At 41.8% G+C, this 18776-nt stretch overlaps 1 protein-coding gene across 3 annotated transcripts in view; it reads right to left on the minus strand.

The window, feature by feature from the left end:
- Positions 1–18776, minus strand: part of DENND1B (DENN domain containing 1B) — a 153973-nt gene that overhangs the window by 43519 nt on the left and 91678 nt on the right. For all 3 annotated transcript variants that reach the window (XM_075287410.1, XM_075287411.1, XM_075287409.1), the window contains exons 11-12: positions 7960–8005; positions 1205–1306 (exon numbers count right to left, since the gene is read on the minus strand). In XM_075287410.1, the coding sequence (XP_075143511.1) occupies positions 1205–1306; positions 7960–8005 (148 nt within the window). The remainder of the gene's footprint in view (positions 1–1204; positions 1307–7959; positions 8006–18776) is intronic.

Raw genomic sequence — 18776 nt, forward strand, 5'->3', positions numbered from 1 at the left:
TTTTGAAGCGAAATCCGCTGTCAAAATCCGCCCCTTTGCCCACGTGTGAACTAGCCCTAAGTGGGCAAACATTGCACTTAGCTTGTGAATACATTGGACTCATGAGCTAGAGAAGGCTTATACAACCATTCTGACATGAACTTTCAAGGTACACCAGACCCACCAGGCTTAAGACTCCTATTTATTAATGTATCCAGATTGTTTTGTGAAATCTGGAGTCAGATCCTCTTTATATCTTCTGAACTTACTCAAGGTTGGCCAGTAACATGACTCAAAACTGGCACGTTGCACTTAGGGGCTACAGAGGTGGCAATTGCTACCAAGAACAGAAGTCTGAGAGAACCCAAAGACCTCTCTACAACATAAAACAACACTAGTATTATAGATAGGACATGGTTGGTAGGGGCTAAATTACAAATTTTGCACTGGGGCCCATGAGCTTCAAGTTATGCCTCTGATGTGAAAGTTCAAAAGAAATGGAGCAACTCTAATAGAAGTGGAGAGGTTAATAGGTATATATTTATACACTAATGTACCCTTTAAGGTAAGTTCACATGTAGTTTTTTTTTAGACCGTATCCACCTCAAAATCCTGAACAAAAAGATGGCTCCCATTGAAATCAAAAGAAGCGACATGCTCATTCTTCAGGCCGAGTCGATTTGGCCTGAAGACACTCCCTCCTCCAGACTAGGCCCATTCATTGGGCCTAATCTGGAGTGGAGTGCATGGCTGGATGTCGGTGTAATGCACCGGCTTTCAGTCGCGGCTACCCGGCTTTTGGACCGGAACGTGAGGTGGCCTCTGCCTCAGGTTCTTATCCAAAAAACTCTGTATGAACTTACCCTTATAGGATACCAATGATCGGGCTAGAATGGAAATCTATAAAGTTCTTGGCCCGTAAAAACAACAGCCACTAGTCGAGTAGAATGCCTTCACGTTAAACACATAGAAAAATCCCATAAACATTTCACAACAGTAAGTTCATCTTTAAAGGGTTTTTCCCATTTGAGTAAGTAGTCCCTTATCCATAGAGACGCCATTGATCAGGAGAATGGGGATGTTTTGTCCAATGTTCTGAATGAAGTACCAAAGACCTCAAAGAACACCGATTGGATATCTCCAGCGTTCCCGTTAAAATGTATAGGGGACAACATGCTCAGACGGGAAAGCCCTTTTAACTGCATGTTGGTAGCGAAACACTCACCACGTCACTAGGTAGAGCAGAAAGGTCGTTGAAAGGAGTTTCCAGTGAGTTTGTGTCCACATTTAGTAATACCACATCATCCAGAGATCTACTCCGCACCCTCTGAAAAATACAATAAACGGTCAGAGCACTTTATTGTTAGTTTTAGTTATATGCATATTTTTAATGAGAGGAAATAACCCATCTGTGGTATACATAGTGATTTCTTAAGACTCATTTCGGCACTTATGTTTAATACATTAGAAAAGAATTCAGTAATGCAGCAGTGCCAACATCTAACAGGGTTTTGTAGGAAAAGGAACTTTCTGTTTAGTTCGTAATCCTTTTACATTAATTTTAAGTATGTGGTCAACCATTTTTTGCTTCTACCTGAAATATAGCTGGAGGAAAGCTTCCATGACAAATTGTTAAAATTTATATCCCTGGCACGAGAGCCTAATAATGTGGAGGACAATGTACATGGCAATATCTCTAAATTTACAGGAAAACAGATCTAGCAACCAAAAGGATAACTGCTCATCAAATGCATCTCAGTTTCTTTACTTCAACTCTTGACTATTATGTTTCATTAGGTTGCCATTCCACTGATATCAAAGCAGCTGAGTTTTTTTCTCTAGCCCCCACCTTTCCTGAGCAATCAATTCTGCAAGTTCTGATACCTAATATGCTAACTAGGCTCTGTACAGTCAGGAGGGTGACCCGGAGCTCTGTTCTCCAACTAGGGAGTGCCAACCTGGCAGTACTTATCATCTGTAGACAATATTTGGTCTACTTAGCATATTGGATACTGAATCTAACAGTATTGATTACTCAGGAATGGCAAGAGCCACAAAAAAAAATCCAACTGCACCAGAGTCAGTGGAGAGCTGTTGATGGATGTAGAGAGTTAAGGGAGGTGGTCAGTGGTCCTCTTTAAAAACAAGCAGTGTATACTGTGCATAAAACTCATATAAAGGGAAAACGCAAACCAGAGTCTGAGCCGATCACCATAAATTAGAATGATTGGTCATGTATCCTAAAAACAAAGGAATCTCAAGTGTGGGAGCCGCATCCTAGTGAGGAATACAAGAAAGGTGTGTGTTATGTAAACCAAAGGGAGTATTTAGCTTGCATTGTAGCCTAGGGCCCAAAAAGGATATTCCAACCAGGAACACATACAGCATATAGCCATAAAGTATTTTCCAAAAAATAAAAAAAAATTGAAGGCATCATTCTGAACTGACACATATACCAAAATACAGTCATAAAATGAAATAAAAAACTTCCAAACTAATGTATATACACTCACCGGCCACTTTATTAGGTACACCATGCTAGTAACGGGTTGGACCCCCTTTTGCCTTCAGAACTGCCTCAATTCTTTGTGGCATAGATTCAACAAGGTGCTGGAAGCATTCCTCAGAGATTTTGGTCCATATTGACATGATGGCATCACACAGTTGCCGCAGATTTGTCGGCTGCACATCCATGATGCAAATCTCCCGTTCCACCACATCCCAAAGATGCTCTATTGGATTGAGATCTGGTGACTGTGGAGGCCATTGGAGTACAGTGAACTCATTGTCATGTTCAAGAAACCAGTCTGAGATGATTCCAGCTTTATGACATGGCGCATTATCCTGCTGAAAGTAGCCATCAGATGTTGGGTACATTGTGGTCATAAAGGGATGGACATGGTCAGCAACAATACTCAGGTAGGCTTTGGCGTTGCAACGATGCTCAATTGGTACCAAGGGGCCCAAAGAGCGCCAAGAAAATATTCCCCGCACCATGACACCACCACCACCAGCCTGAACCGTTGATACAAGGCAGGATGGATCCATGCTTTCATGTTGTTGACGCCAAATTCTGACCCTACCATCCGAATGTTGCAGCAGAAATCGAGACTCATCAGACCAGGCAACGTTTTTCCAATCTTCAATTGTCCAATTTCGATGAGCTTGTGCAAATTGTAGTCTCAGTTTCCTGTTCTTAGCTGAAAGGAGTGGCACCCGGTGTGGTCTTCTGCTGCTGTAGCCCATCTGCCTCAAAGTTCGACGTACTGTGCGTTCAGAGATGCTCTTCTGGCTACCTTGGTTGTAACGGGTGGCTATTTGAGTCACTGTTGCCTTTCTATCAGCTCGAACCAGTCTGGCCATTCTCCTCTGACCTCTGGCATCAACAACGCATTTCCGCCCACAGAACTGCCGCTCACTGGATATTTTTTCTTTTTCGGACCATTCTCTGTAAACCCTAGAGATGGTTGTGCGTGAAAATCCCAGTAGATCAGCAGTTTCTGAAATACTCAGACCAGCCCTTTTGGCACCAACAACCATGCCACGTTCAAAGGCACTCAAATCACCTTTCTTCCCCATACTGATGCTCGGTTTGAACTGCAGGAGATTGTCTTGACCATGTCTACATGCCTAAATGCACTGAGTTGCCGCCATGTGATTGGCTGATTACAAATTAAGTGTTAACGAGCAGTTGGACAGGTGTACCTAATAAAGTGGCCGGTGAGTGTATTATACATACATACACAGTAAATGTTTAACAAAACACTTAAAGAGGACATTTAACCACCTGGGGCATATGCAGTGTAATACACCGCTAGAAAGCAGACAGTGCGCTGAACTGAGCTTTTGGCTTTATTGTTCTGTGCCCCCGCTGTAGAGCTATTGGTGCCAAGACCGACAGTAGTATCTATTGCAATGTACTGTGAGAGGGGGCATTGCTTACCCCCAGCGATGATTCTGAGCGGTGAGGAACTTCTCCCCTTTCCCCCCAGTACTTGAGTATTATTAGGAGTAGGGGAGCAGTCCTCAGGAACACCCCCTCTCACAGTACAGCGCAATAGACACTACTGTGAAGAGGGGCGTTCCTGACAAACTGTCAGAAATGCCCTTCTGACAGTGAAGAGCTACGATACCGATAGCGCTTCAGCAGGGGCAAAGAACGGGAAAGCCGATAGTGCACTGAATTCAGTGCACTGAATTCAGTGCACTGTCAGCTTTCTAGCGGTGTATTACACCGAATGTGCCCCAGGATATGAAAGGTCCTCTTTAATAATAAAAAAGACAAAACAGTTACTATACTGGAGATATTGAACAATCCAGCGAACTGAATCTAAGAATCTAGTACATTTCTTTTCTACATAACTGCTTATATGACCCAATGGCATGCTCTATTGGTACGATCCTATTGGTAATTTATAGTGCTCTGACGCTCTCTGTTCGGTACGGATTTATTTCTCTGTAATTGAGCAGAGTGTTCAAATGTAGTCTCAATCCTTGTACCATACTACCTATATATTGTAATCCACAGGGGCACTGTAGCATATAAATAATGTATTCTGAGCTGCCGTCCATAGGATGTTTCGGCTTGATTGTTTCCCCTGTAGTTTTAATGGTTTTGTTTGTACATCATGTTTGATGGATTCACAACACTCACAACGTGAGGAATACCACTTAAATGATTCCTCCTTTCCTGTCTGTTCGATAGTCTGGTCCCTCTTTGCATTACCACTAATCCTGTTTTGTGGGCAACGTGGGGTATCAGAAACATGTGCGTGACCTACAAAATAAAAGGGCCTGGATTCTAAGGGTGAACCCCACCGCATATCAGGTCAAAGAGTCACCTATTGTAAAATAAGGTAACGTACAAAAATCTAAGATTGGAATTATTTCTCTCTTTTGTATTCAGTGTCTTACTATGAGTCTTAAGACATTCTGCCTGTTTTTTCTTTTAATTCAGAATATTGATTTGTGAATAACACTTTACTAAGAAGCTGGTACTCACTATTTCTAATTGCTGGTCAGGATTGGTCAGGAGTATAGTTCCTATGGATTATTTTCATTTGAGTATATGGCATACGTCATAAAATGAAATAAAAAGTGATCATAGCATAAGACATTCCCCAATATGGTATAACTAAAAAAAAAATAAAAAAAAAAAAATGTACATCTGATCCTGCAAAAAAGACACCCTATGCATCCCATACATAGAAATCTAATAAGTTAAGGATGTCAGAATATGGCAATTATAAGACAAAATTTTTTTTGTAAAGTTTTGGATTTTTTTAAGGGGTTGTAATGCAAATAAAACTATACATACTATAGTACAATATAAATTTGGTATTACTGGAAACCTACTGAAACAGAATAGAATACAGGTGACATGCACGGTGAATGCAGTATAAACAAAGACTGCATGAAAGTCGCACAAATGCACTTTTTATCCAATTCCACCTCATTCGGAATTTTTTTCCAGCGTCCCAGTACAATGTACGGTATATTAAAGGATAGCATTATGTAGAACAATTTATCCCGCAAATCTTAAGCCCTCATATGGCTCAGAGAATACAGTGTGTCTGAATTTTTATTTATTTATTTTAAAAAAAGGCATTTTATTTAAAGCAGTAAAGTATAATAAACCAACATAAATATAACATTGTTGTAAATGTAATGACCTGCCAGAAAAATAACATGTTGTTCAGTAATGTGTGGATGGGAGTCACTAGAATTCCGCACTTTGCAGGGACTGTAAAACACTGCGGTTTTTGCCACATTTTGTGTTTACATCAAGTGAAGCCTCGACCTAAAAGAGAACAACTTTTTTTTTTTTTTTTAAGACCTTATTGGTGGAAAAGAGGAACTCACTCCTTCTCATCCATGTCCCAAACTTCTCACATATCCATGTGGATGATGCAAGAGGCCACCGCACCCTGATGGGTTTCTTCCATTTAACCATTATATTGCTAAGTTTTCATCTGCGTTTGGGTTTCTGTTTGGGGGATCTACTTGGGGACCCCCAAACAAAAACCTAATCTGCTTAAAAAAAGCGGTTACCCACAGAAACCTGTGGACCTCTTAGGGTCAGTGCACACAGAGTTTTTTCTATTGGGAGGCTTTTTTTGGAGGCCGATTTTGAGGCGGATTCAGCATCAAAATCAATACCAAAAAACTCTGTGTGCACTGACCCTTAGACCATAATGTGTTACACATGGGTTTCTGCTTGAGAAGGGTGAAAAATGCACAGATAAAAGTGGAGAGGGGAACGGAATCCCCGTACAGAGAGCCAAATCTGGTGTGAAACCAGCCTAGCACATTTAAAGGAAGTGTATCAGGTCCAAAATGCTTCCCACGCCAATATCAGTACAGTGCAGAGACTTCAATAGGAGCAGAAACATACCTTTGTGGCCACAAATTGATGAAGTGATGAAGATAATCATCTTTTTATGGATATGAAAACCAGTTGGCGAATGCACTTGGGATGGGTCTGATTTGCTTATAGACAGCAGCAAATGCACAGGTTCACCTTTGGAATTGGTGTCTAAAATCTCCCCTTTAGCCATAATTGGCATTTTGCATTGTATCACAATTAACTTTAGGCAAATTTTTCAAATTAAGCCACACCCCCATTGGACTTTGATGCCGATTTGCATATTCACAAAAAGATGATTATCTCCGTGTTGCCTCATCTATTTGTGGCCACAAAGCTATGTCTCTGCTCCTATCCGAGGCCCTGTTGTACTACCTGACACTATTACGTTACAAAAAATGTAAAAGAGTAAAACCCAGGAATATTTGGCTTGGTATCTACAGGGCTCTGACATGGTCACACATCCAGAAGGCCACAGCGTCTCTCCAAGTGCTGTATTCAAGTTTTATAAGAGTAGCACACAATAGACGAGAAGATTCTACATTACAATACAGCGAGCAGTCAGCAGCCTGGTAAGATACAAAATCTAAAGGTGGATATTTAATAATGGATTTGCGCTCATAGCAGGCGAAGATTTCACTTTCTGCCTTTAGGACAGCATAAATATATTAAAGGGGTTTTCAGGCCCTAAATTGAGTTTTCATACTGATAGGTCATCAGGGAAAGTGCAGTGAAGCTTCTACTACCTAAATAGGAGCGATGCTGAATGCAGCTTCCAGCACCCGGAGGCTCCTGCAACAGCTGATCTGTACAGGGTCCGAGTATTGGACCTCCACACATCACATAGTGATGACCTGGTCTGTGGAGAGGTCACCAGTATAAAAGAACAATATGGGGCTGGAAAATCCCTTTTAGCAGACACACGTTAAAGGGGTGTTCCCACAAAAGACATTTATGCCATAAATGTTTGATAGTTGTGGGTCTCACCTCTAGGACCCGCACTATTTTCCTTGTGCCCTTCTACTTACATGGCCACGACCTTACTGAGAAGACGTTCAGCTGTGGTCCTGCTTTATGGAAACCTTGTTGCTGTTTACAGGCAGTTGAATGTAAGTCCGCTACTGACTGTTGCTTCAGATGATGCTGAATGAGATGGACACAACTACTCCTTCAGTATTCGGATATACAGCTGTTCACATGAACGCTGCAGAGAACAGCCCCGTGAAAAAAGGAATCTTACTGAAACTCTAGAGCTAAACAGAATGAACTTACATTGCAACTTCTGCATACTATAAAAAAGGACCCTGAACCTATTCCTATTTTGAGTTCAGGGATTCCATTCCCCTCTCCGCATTTTTCTGCACGGAAACCACACGGACCCCCTTATAGTCTATAGGGCTCCTGGGTAACCATTTTTTTTTTTATGGTAACCATTTTTTTTATGCGGATTAGGTTTCCAAGCGGAGCCACCAAACGCAGATGTGAACTGGGCCTCATATTGTTGACTTACAAAAATATGCAACAAGTGAACTTGAAACACAGAAATCAAAGTAATACCAATACTAGATAATACAGGTCACACTTACACAAAAGACTGCTAACACCAGATAACCTACCTCTATGAGGCTGAAGTGAACTCCAATAAGATAAGGCATCGGGGCGCTGAAAGACAAAAGTAAAATATACAATACAAATATGGAAAATAGACCCAGTAAATATGTATCCTGAAAAACATAATGTACATTCTGTGAAAACCTTTATGTTTTATTATTTAAAAAACTGGTGACAGCTACTGTATCTGACAATCAATAGCTACAGTATATAAGGATAAGCACGTATATACCGCCTTGTCAGTATCGCACTACACACTGGACATGTACCAGAGGGCAGCAGATACATTTCTAAGCCCAGAAGTGAGGCGTTACCCGGTGGATATTATATATAGTCACAAAACAATCAGTTTGGACGTGCTTAGTAAATCAATCCTTTACAAATAAAAAGTGTAAGATAAATGTTCTCATCCTAGAGGAGAGGGTGTGAACACATATTACACTGATGCCCTTGGAGTTCGAGGACCCCTGTAGAATTCTACATTTTGCTTGCAACGTATGGATGAGCAAGCAGATAGGGCATGTGCACACATAGTGGATACACTGCAGATTCTCTTGCCACAGAACTGCGTGTGGAAAATCTGCAGACTATTATAGTAACAGCAAAGGAGGTTTTCAAGAATCTAATCCAAATGCATTGTAAAGTTGCCAGCACTGCAGATTTTAAGTTTGCCCATGTCAATTTATTCTGTGGATTTTCACAGCCGATTCCATTCTTTGCAATGCATAGGGTGAAATCTGCGGCAAACATACAACAATTACGCTTTACTTTCTGCATCAAAAACTACTCCATATGTTTATATGGACATACCTTACTAAGCCATAAACTAAACGTTTCCACAACTTTTGATTTTATGTCAGTATTTGTGTCCTTAATGCATTTTATGATATACTTTATTAACAAATGGCTCCTTTCTGTTAAAATTCTTTATTCTTTTCCTTCTTTTTCTATTGAAAGTTTAAGCAGCGCAATGATTTTACTAGGTGTAGGGGTGGCAGGTTCTTATATAATGAGAGGAAGCTGGAGTGACCTACACTTACATCCTCTATTATCAGAACTTCCCACGCTCGTATACAAGACTACTCCCGAGCTGCACCACTTCTCTGGAATGCTCTACCCCGGACAATCAGATTAACTCCCAATTTTTACAGTCATGGACAAAAGTTTTGAGAATGACACAAATCTTCTATTTTCACATGATCTGCTGCCCTCTGGTTTTTATGTGTGTTTGTCAGATGTTTTTATCACATACAGAAATAGAATTGCAATCATATTATGAGTAACCAAAGCTTATATTGACAGTTAGAATGAGTTAATGCAGCAAGTCAATATTTGCAGTGTTGACCCTTCTTCTTCAGGACCTCTGCAATTCTCCCTGGCATGCTCTCCATCAACTTCAGGACCAAATCCTGACTGATAGCAGTCCATTCTTGCACAATCAATGCTTGCATTTTGTCAGAATTGGTAGGTTTTTGTTTGTCCACCCGTCTCTTGATGATTGACCACAAGCTCTCAATGGGATTAAGATCTGGGGAGTTTCCAGGCCATGGACCCAAAATCTCTATGTTTTGTTTCCTGAGCCATTTAGTTATCACCTTTGCTTTATGGCAAGGTGCTCCATCATGCTGGAAAAGGCATTGTTGATTGCCAAACTGCTCTTGGACGGTTGGGAGAAGTTGATCTTGGAGGACATTCTGGTACCATTCTTTATTCATGGCTGTGTTTTTAGGCAAGACTGTGAGAGCGCCGATTCCCTTGGCTGAGAAGCAACCCCACACATGAATGGTTTCAGGATGCTTTACAGTTGGCATGACACAAGACTGGTGGTAGTGCTCACCTCGTCTTCTCCAAATAAGCTGTTTTCCAGATGTCCCAAACAATCGAAAAGAGGATTCATCAGAGAAAATGACTTTACCCCAGTCCTCAGCAGTCCACTCCCTGTACCTTTTGCAGAATATCAGTCTGTCCCTGATGTTTTTTCTGGAGAGAAGTGGCTTCTTTGCTGCCCTCCTTGAGACCAGACCTTGCTCCAAGAGTCTCCGCCTCACAGTGCATGCAGATGCACTCACACCTGCCTGCTGCCATTCCTGAGCAAGCTCTGCACTACTGGTAGCCCAATCCCGCAGCTGAAACACTTTTAAGAGACGGTCCTGGCGCTTGCTGGTCTTTCTTGGGCGCCCTGGAGCCTTTTTGCCAACAATGGAACCTCTCTCCTTGAAGTTCTTGATGATGCGATAGATTGTTAACTGAGGTACAATCTTTCTAGCTGCGATACTCTTCCCTGTTAGGCCATTTTTGTGCAGTGCAATGATGACTGCACGTGTTTCTTTAGAGATAACCATGGTTAACAGAAGAGAAACAATGATGCCAAGCACCAGCCTCCTTTTAAAGTGTCCAGTGGTGTCATTCTTACTTAATCATGACAGATTGATCTCCAGCCCTGTCCTCATCAACACCCTCATAACACCTGTGTTAACGGAGCAATTACTGAAACGATGTTAGCTGGTCCTTTTAAGGCAGGGCTGCAATGATGTTGAAATGTGTTTTGGGGGATAAAGTTCATTTTCTAGGCAAATATTGACTTTGCAAGTAATTGCTGTTAAGCTGATCACTCTTTATAACGTTCTGGAGTATATGCAAATTGCCATTAGAAAAACTGAAGCAGTAGACTTTGTAAAAATTAATATTTGTATCATTCTCAAAACTTTTGGCCATGACTGTACAGCTTCAAGTGAAAATTAAAGACACATCTTTTCAGACAGGCCTATCACAATTCCTAATGTACCGTATTTTCCGGACTATAAGGCGCACATAAAAACCTACGATTTCCTCAGAAATTGTAAGTGCGGCTTATAGTCCGGTGCGCCTTATATATGGATGGAAGCGGCGGCAAAGTCTGCGTGCCGCTTCCATATATACAGTGGGGCAAAAAAGTATTTAGTCAGTCACCAATAGTGCAAGTTCCACCATTTAAAAAGATGAGAGGCGTCTGTAATTTACATCATAGGTAGACCTCAACTATGAGAGACAAAATGAGAAAACAAATCCAGAAAATCACATTGTCTGATTTTGTAAGAATTTATTTGCAAATTATGGTGGAAAATAAGTATTTGGTCACCTACAAACAATCAAGATTTCTGGCTCTCACAGACCTGTAACTTCTTCTTTAAGAGTCTCCTCTTTCCTCCACTCATTACCTGTAGTAATGGCACCTGTTTAAACTTGTTATCAGTATAAAAAGACACCTGTGCACACCCTCAAACAGTCAGACTCCAAACTCCACTATGGTGAAGACCAAAGAGCTGTCAAAGGACACCAGAAACAAAATTGTAGCCCTGCACCAGGCTGGGAAGACTGAATCTGCAATAGGCAACCAGCTTGGATTGAAGAAATCAACTGTGGGAGCAATAATTAGAAAATGGAAGACATACAAGACCACTGATAATCTCCCTCGATCTGGGGCTCCACGCAAAATCTCACCCCGTGGGGTCAAAATGATCACAAGAACGGTGAGCAAAAATCCCAGAACCACGCGGGGGGACCTAGTGCATGAAGTGCAGAGAGCTGGGACCAATGTAACAAAGCCTACCATCAGTAACACACTACGCCGCCAGGGACTCAGATCCTGCAGTGCCAGACGTGTCCCACTGCTTAAGCCAGTACATGTCCGGGCCCGTCTGAAGTTTGCTAGAGAGCATTTGGATGATCCAGAAGAGTATTGGGAGAATGTCCTATGGTCTGATGAAACCAAACTGGAACTGTTTGGTAGAAACACAACTTTTCGTGTTTGGAGGAAAAAGAATACTGAGTTGCATCCATCAAACACCATACCTACTGTAAAGCATGGGGGTGGAAACATCATGCTTTGGGGCTGTTTCTCTGCAAAGGGGCCAGGACGACTGATCCGGGTACATGAAATAATGAATGGCGCCATGTATCGTGAGATTTTGAGTGCAAACCTCCTTCCATCAGCAAGGGCATTGAAGATGAAACGTGGCTGGGTCTTTCAACATGACAATGATCCAAAGCACACCGCCAGGGCAACGAAGGAGTGGCTTTGTAAGAAGCATTTCAAGGTCCTGGAGTGGCCTAGCCAGTCTCCAGATCTCAACCCTATAGAAAACCTTTGGAGGGAGTTGAAAGTCCGTGTTGCCAAGCGACAGCCCCAAAACATCACTGCTCTAGAGGAGATCTGCATGGAGGAATGGGCCAACATACCAACAACAGTGTGTGCCAACCTTGTGAAGACTTACAGAAAACGTTTGACCTCTGTCATTGCCAACAAAGGATATATAACAAAGTATTGAGATGAAATTTTGTTACTGACCAAATACTTATTCTCCACCATAATTTGCAAATAAATTCTTACAAAATCAGACAATGTGATTTTCTGGATTTGTTTTCTCATTTTGTCTCTCATAGTTGAGGTCTACCTATGATGTAAATTACAGACGCCTCTCATCTTTTTAAGTGGTGGAACTTGCACTATTGGTGACTGACTAAATACTTTTTTGCCCCACTGTACATAAAAGGCACCGTAAGGGTGCATTCACACTATGGAACGCCGGCGTGTATCACAGCCGTACACGCCGGCGTTACAGCAGGGCTGCCGGACACTTCCTATTCATTTCTATGGGAGCCGGCATGCGAGCGCTCTCCATAGAAATGAATGGAAAAAAGCAGTCCATTCATTTCTATGGGGAGCGCTCGCATGCCGGCTCCCATAGAAATGAATGGGAAGTGTCCGGCAGCCCTGCTGTCACGCCGGCGTGAAACAGAACCCTGAAACAGAACATGAAACTTACCGAGCGGTGCAGGGTGGGCGGGCATTCAGGCCTCCTCTTCCTCTGATGTCCTGACCACTTCCTCCGGCGCTCGCGAACTGATAATGGCCTGGGCGCATGCGCAATATCATAATGCTTCTACTATGGCTACTGCGCATGCGCCCAGGCCATTATCAGTCAGCGAGCGCCAGAGGAGGACGGAACATCGGAGGAAGAGGAGGCCTGAATGCCCGCCCACCCTGCACCGCTCGGTAAGTTTCACATTCTGTTTCAGGGTTTTATTTTAAAACGGGGGGGGTAGTTTAATATAACTTTTACGGTTGGGCTCTATCAGCATGATTTTGCTGATAGAGCCCCTCCTCGCCTGCCGAGCGCTTCCAATAGAAGCGGCTGGCACGCGGGGGTTAAGCGGCCGCTGGCAAAGACTGCCTGCCGCCGCTTTCAATAACATATAATGCGCACCGGACTGCGCCTTATAGTCCGGTGCGCCTTATATATGAACCGAGACGGACTATAAGGCGCTCATGGGCAATGCGCCTTATAGTCCAGTGCTCCTTATAGTCCGTAAAATACGGTAAACCCTTCTGTACAGTCATTAGAATACACAAAATTTAACCCTCCTCTGTTCTAGCTCCCACACTACCCCACATGATATGATGCCATTTCAGGATAACTTTATATGTCCAAGCACCATCCACACTCCAGTCCTACTTCTGCGCGGATCGGAGAAACACCTAATTTATTAACAGGCAAGACTCTTAATAAAGTAGGAACAAATCTATGTCGTCTAGGTCCAAGCCTAGGATTCAGCTATAATTTACACCCAATTCTGACATATTAATATAAATCTGCTGGGCTGTGGGATACCTTGCCTCCTCGAGCTTAGCACAAGCAATATTTGAAAAGGTGCCACACAGGGTGCAAGGATTACATTTTTTTGTGAAAAATTGACCATACAACAAAAATTGCCACTTTTCTATGCCAGAAAACTGGTGTAGACAATTTGATAAAGTTTACGTTTTGTCAAACCTAATAGTCATTCCTATACCGTCCAGATTTCTTACAAGACAGTTCCGAGATGTTTTAAGACGAAATCTTGCAATTACTTCTATTTTGGGCCATTATTTTTGGTTTCTTGAGGAGTATCAGAAAAATTTGTTCTTAAGTGTGAATATCCATCCTCTGCTCCCTTTGACAGCTGTGTGTTCTGGAATAAAACATTTGAAGTTGTAGAACACAGTAAGGCCTCCTCTATGTGCTCAGAGACAGACCGTTTTGTGTCTTCACACAGCACCGCCACAATCTTATTTTCTGACTGTCACTGGAATGTCCCAAACTTAATTAGAGGGATAATAAGTCACGGAAAAGGAGCCGATTCAGACTCCCTCAGATGCTGATTTGTCCAAATTAAGTAATTTTGGGAAGATACAAGACAGTTCTGTAGAAATCTACAGCTTTTAGAATCCTTCAGAACAATTCATCTCTGTGCAAGAGTAATTACCAAAGATGCAGCACCAACAAATTAATTTCTGTGGGGAAAAACAGACCACCCGCATGTCATAGACCACCCTGAAATAGTAATTATCTTACCATGAAGCGCTATTAATTCTATTGATGTATGTAAGGCCTCAGAAGAATAAAGTCGTACTGTTAGATACAGTATTAGCTGCAACACCTTCAGGTAGTATCGGAGTCACACTTACCCATCTCTGTACTTGCAAATATTACAGACAGTCCCACAGTACCCAACATAAAATGTAAGACACACTAAAATAATCTCTTTTTTTTTAACTCACTGGTTTAGTGAATGGAAAGATTGATTTATCCACTCTAGGTGGCAACTTACAATGCCAGTCTTGAAACCAGACATATGTGAGTGAGGATCGACTGTTATCGAAGCTGAATTCATAGCCCTTGGAGGTTTTGGCACACCCCACTGAGATCTTGGGGTGTGCAAAAATTTTGCTGGAGAGAAAGGAAGAAGGGCAGTGTGCGAAGCTAAAAAATGTTTCAGTATATACCCCCTTTACTGCAAAACCAAGCCTCCTTTTGGCGTTCCTCACAATGCGTCCTGTCACTTACAGTGTCCCCTCTCCCAGACATTAATTTTCCCCTTATAATAATATCACCCCAAAAGACTCACATAGAATGATGCTCCTTCTCTGCCCCCACTGAATTTAAGGCCTCCTCCAGTTCCTCCACAATAAACCAATGGTATTTTTAACATATGGGTCGGCAGTACTGGGGAGAACCAGCTGCATCCAACCCCAGCCACAAAGGCTTACGCCACAACCTTTTTGGGAAAATGGCATGCAGGGCACATGAACAGGAACAGACTTGGAACAAAAACTTGCAACTTTTTAACACCAGTAGTGATGAGTGAGAAGTATTCGATCGAATACCTCGCCGGTATAGGAATTTGTGTAATCGGCCGAACACCAAGGGGTTAAATACATCGAATATTCCGTGTTCGGCTGATTACACGCTTTCCTATGCCGGCAAGGTATTCGATCGAATACTACTCGCTCATCACTAAACACCAGCATTTGAGTGTAGAAAACTTTGATAAATTTATCATCAGTAATGGGCAACACATTGGGGGAATTTATCAAGCCATGGACTTCAGAATTCTAGAATATACAAAATCACACAAATCCAACTTTGTGAGTTCTGGAGTTTGGAGTGGGTCATGTGACCTAGTGGCTTCCATTGACTAAAACTGCAGACAGATAAAGAAATGAGCAAAAAAGAAACGAAAAGTAATAGCCATAAAATAATGCTCCTCATAGTATCAACTAATTCAATATTGAAATCATATATAACCATCCAAAACAAATGCTGCCAAATAATTAACAACAAAAAACACACAAAAAGAAATGAAACGACCTAAAGTCAAACACTCTATGAGCAATTCAGGAGTGTTAAATAATAAATGTATTAATCCCAATAAAATAACACATGAACTTAGAATACATTATTCTCCCTCCTATCACCAAAATACAAACAACCACTGGCCAATAACATTATAAATAGAGACCTACACCATCAATAATAACACTCATGTCCATTACATGTATTATTGTATATATCACTACCAATAAGCAGGCCATGAGGTACGATGTATGCTTTATCCAAATTGACACCAATTATTAACAATGAGGAATAGCAACATAAAATAGACTCCTATGTACACTAAGTGATTGTCCAGAGGCTCCAGTGAGGATCATAACACATAGCTGCATACAAAGTGCTATGTCTGATAATATTTGTTAAGTCACCACTAAGGAAAGTATTCCAGATAGCCATGCGGCAGCAGTGGAGTGGAGTCCGTCATTTGACAAAGAGTCAGAGTTTCAATAGAGCAGGCTGAAGTAGATGTCCCATTCCTTCAGAACAGATCATGTGTGACATGCCTGCGATGTTAACCCACTATGTAGGAAATTCATATGAACTGCTGGGCAGTCCTGCCTGTATTTACATTGCAAGGCCTGCCTGGCAATTCACATGAACTGCAGGACAGCACTAAGCTCCTCTCCCCACTCCTGCCCTACTTCCTACTGTCTACAATACAAACGAATATTGTTGGTACTTTGAGAAACTAAATAAAATAATAGCGGATTCGCCGCTGCAACCCCACTATAATTTATCCCTGTGCTGTAACACAATGATACCAATTGCGGCAGTAGCCCTGCTAAGACTATTGCCACCAATGTCTTATTCTATTATCCCTGTACTGAGCGACAGCTGCGGCTCTTCTATAACTGGCCCTTTTTTAACTTGATGGAATTAGCAGTTGCTCCTGCTAAGATATCTGGTGCAAAATATTGCACGGTTAACACGTTAACTATACTACATTTGTAACCCCTTTAAAGCCAATTGCTGTGAGTCACTTCCATACTGCAAGTTTAATGTACCTGTACTGCAGCCATGAGAGGACAGTAGTCTTCCATGTGGCAGCGACTCTCAGCATCATAAATAACTATGATATTGTGAGTCCAGGTCCATGAAATACAGCCTATATGTACGGACCATATTTTATGGACAGTAAAAGTCCAAGTGCAGCTTGCCTAAAGGTTTTAACATCTACCATAAAGTAATCACAAAGAGTATAACTTCCTAATATACATTAGGTCTCAGAATCTGTATTGTTTCTTCACTAAAATACAGGGAATGTAAACAATCACTGGTTTTGGTATCTAAGGAAATGCCCATGGGCAGAGAGACAGACTGAAAATTGTAATATCCTACATGTTTTGCCACCATGCTGCTGGTGAAGCTGTTGTGAGATGAAAGCACACCCGTCAGCGCGGAGGCAGGCGCAGGCGGCAGCATCTCACAAAAAACGCTAATTAGGTTTTAAAGCGATGCTGCTCCAACTGTGAGGTAGGCCTCGATGGGGAGGCGCCCCCAGTTGTTGAAGAGGAGGCAGACATGACAGCAGTGGATATATACTATTTAGACCTTACTTTTGCAAAATAATTGACTCCTTTTGTGCTTTATTTCAATGTGTTACTGGGTACAAGAGAAAATCCAAGATAAACAGATTTAAATAATGTTAAATTGTGCTATTGACTCTGACTATTAGTGAGGCCTGGGGATCACCGTGTTCTAAATGGTGACGCCCAATACCAAAAGACTGACTAGCCCCATTTTGAAATACAGGACAGGAGTTAGACAAACTTGTATTGTTAATTCTAACTCTCTTCAGGAATACAAACAGTGCTGGATATTGGGCCAGGTGAAGTTACCCCAAATGCCAGTCAAGGTACCAAATAAGTTCCTGGTTAATGTTTCAACCCAGATTCTTCTGTGTAAAAAAATTTTTCACCCTATTACAAGTGATAGCATATCACTAGTTTAGCAGGGATACAGTCGATGTCCCAGTGTTTGAAGCTAGGGTCCCACCCCGTATTCAATATTAAAGAAGAGAGCTTCACACAAATATGTGCCACCAAATAAAAGTGTTTTATTGGTAGAGCGTGATGGAGCAAACGTTTTCGGCCACAATAGGCCTTTTTCAAGCTCTACATGAAAAAGATAGTAACAACCAAAATCAGTATGTACAACACCAGCACACTTCCAATATACAATTTCACCAATATTTACATATGGACATTTATATACATAGGAGAACCATGTGAATGTTGTTATAATTATACTCCGGGTGGTTTCAACAAGAGAAACTAAGAGAGACATAATATATAGTAAACTGAGTTAGGGTAGATGAACATGCCAGAAAAGGTACTAGAACATAAAGACAACCATCTATCCTGGACCCCTATAAATATCAATCAGTATAAGCCATGACAGTATTATATCATATCAAATAGTACAGGGAGCAGAGGCCAGAATAAAGCAAAGAGTAAAGAAACAATGAACAAAAGAATACACATATACCTGTATGTATGATGCAAGAAATCAATAAAGACAAAGTCCAGCAGGTCAAGAGGGGTCCAGTTTCCTAGGAGTACCATAAGGTTCTAGTTAGAACCAAGAAAATAACATGAATGTATGCACCATGAGAGCTCGTCTCTAGGGGTCCTTACCTCTGCTGCCGCTATCCGGAAACCCGCTCCCCAGATGGGGAAAATGAAAATAAGTGAATGACACTATGCGCACAAGAATAAAGGGGTTAACTCCCACAGGAAAGCGCTACAATCGTGGCGTCTCCCCTGCTATAAATAGAGCACAGGATCACATGTGATCCGTAGTGATCCGTAGGATCACTCTTCTCAAAAAACGTGAGGCTCACTGGATCCATAGATTGCAGACTATGGAGCCACGTGGCATGAACCGAGAATACGAAATTCATGCGTATTTGTAAACCAATGTTCTATCTACTTTGTTGATTATTGTTCATTATATTCATTATTAACATGCCATGATTTAATTATACTTACCTGTATGTATTTTATTCCACAGGCTCGCTAGGCCCCTTTTTTTACTAAGTTTCATTTTTTAGTCACTGCGCATGCGCGAGTCGGCTTTGACACGCGCACGCGCATTTCAACTACACCCGCACTTCCGGGTACACGCGC

The sequence above is a fragment of the Leptodactylus fuscus genome, chromosome 9, assembly GCF_031893055.1.
Source record: "Leptodactylus fuscus isolate aLepFus1 chromosome 9, aLepFus1.hap2, whole genome shotgun sequence".
Lineage (NCBI taxonomy): Eukaryota > Metazoa > Chordata > Amphibia > Anura > Leptodactylidae > Leptodactylus > Leptodactylus fuscus.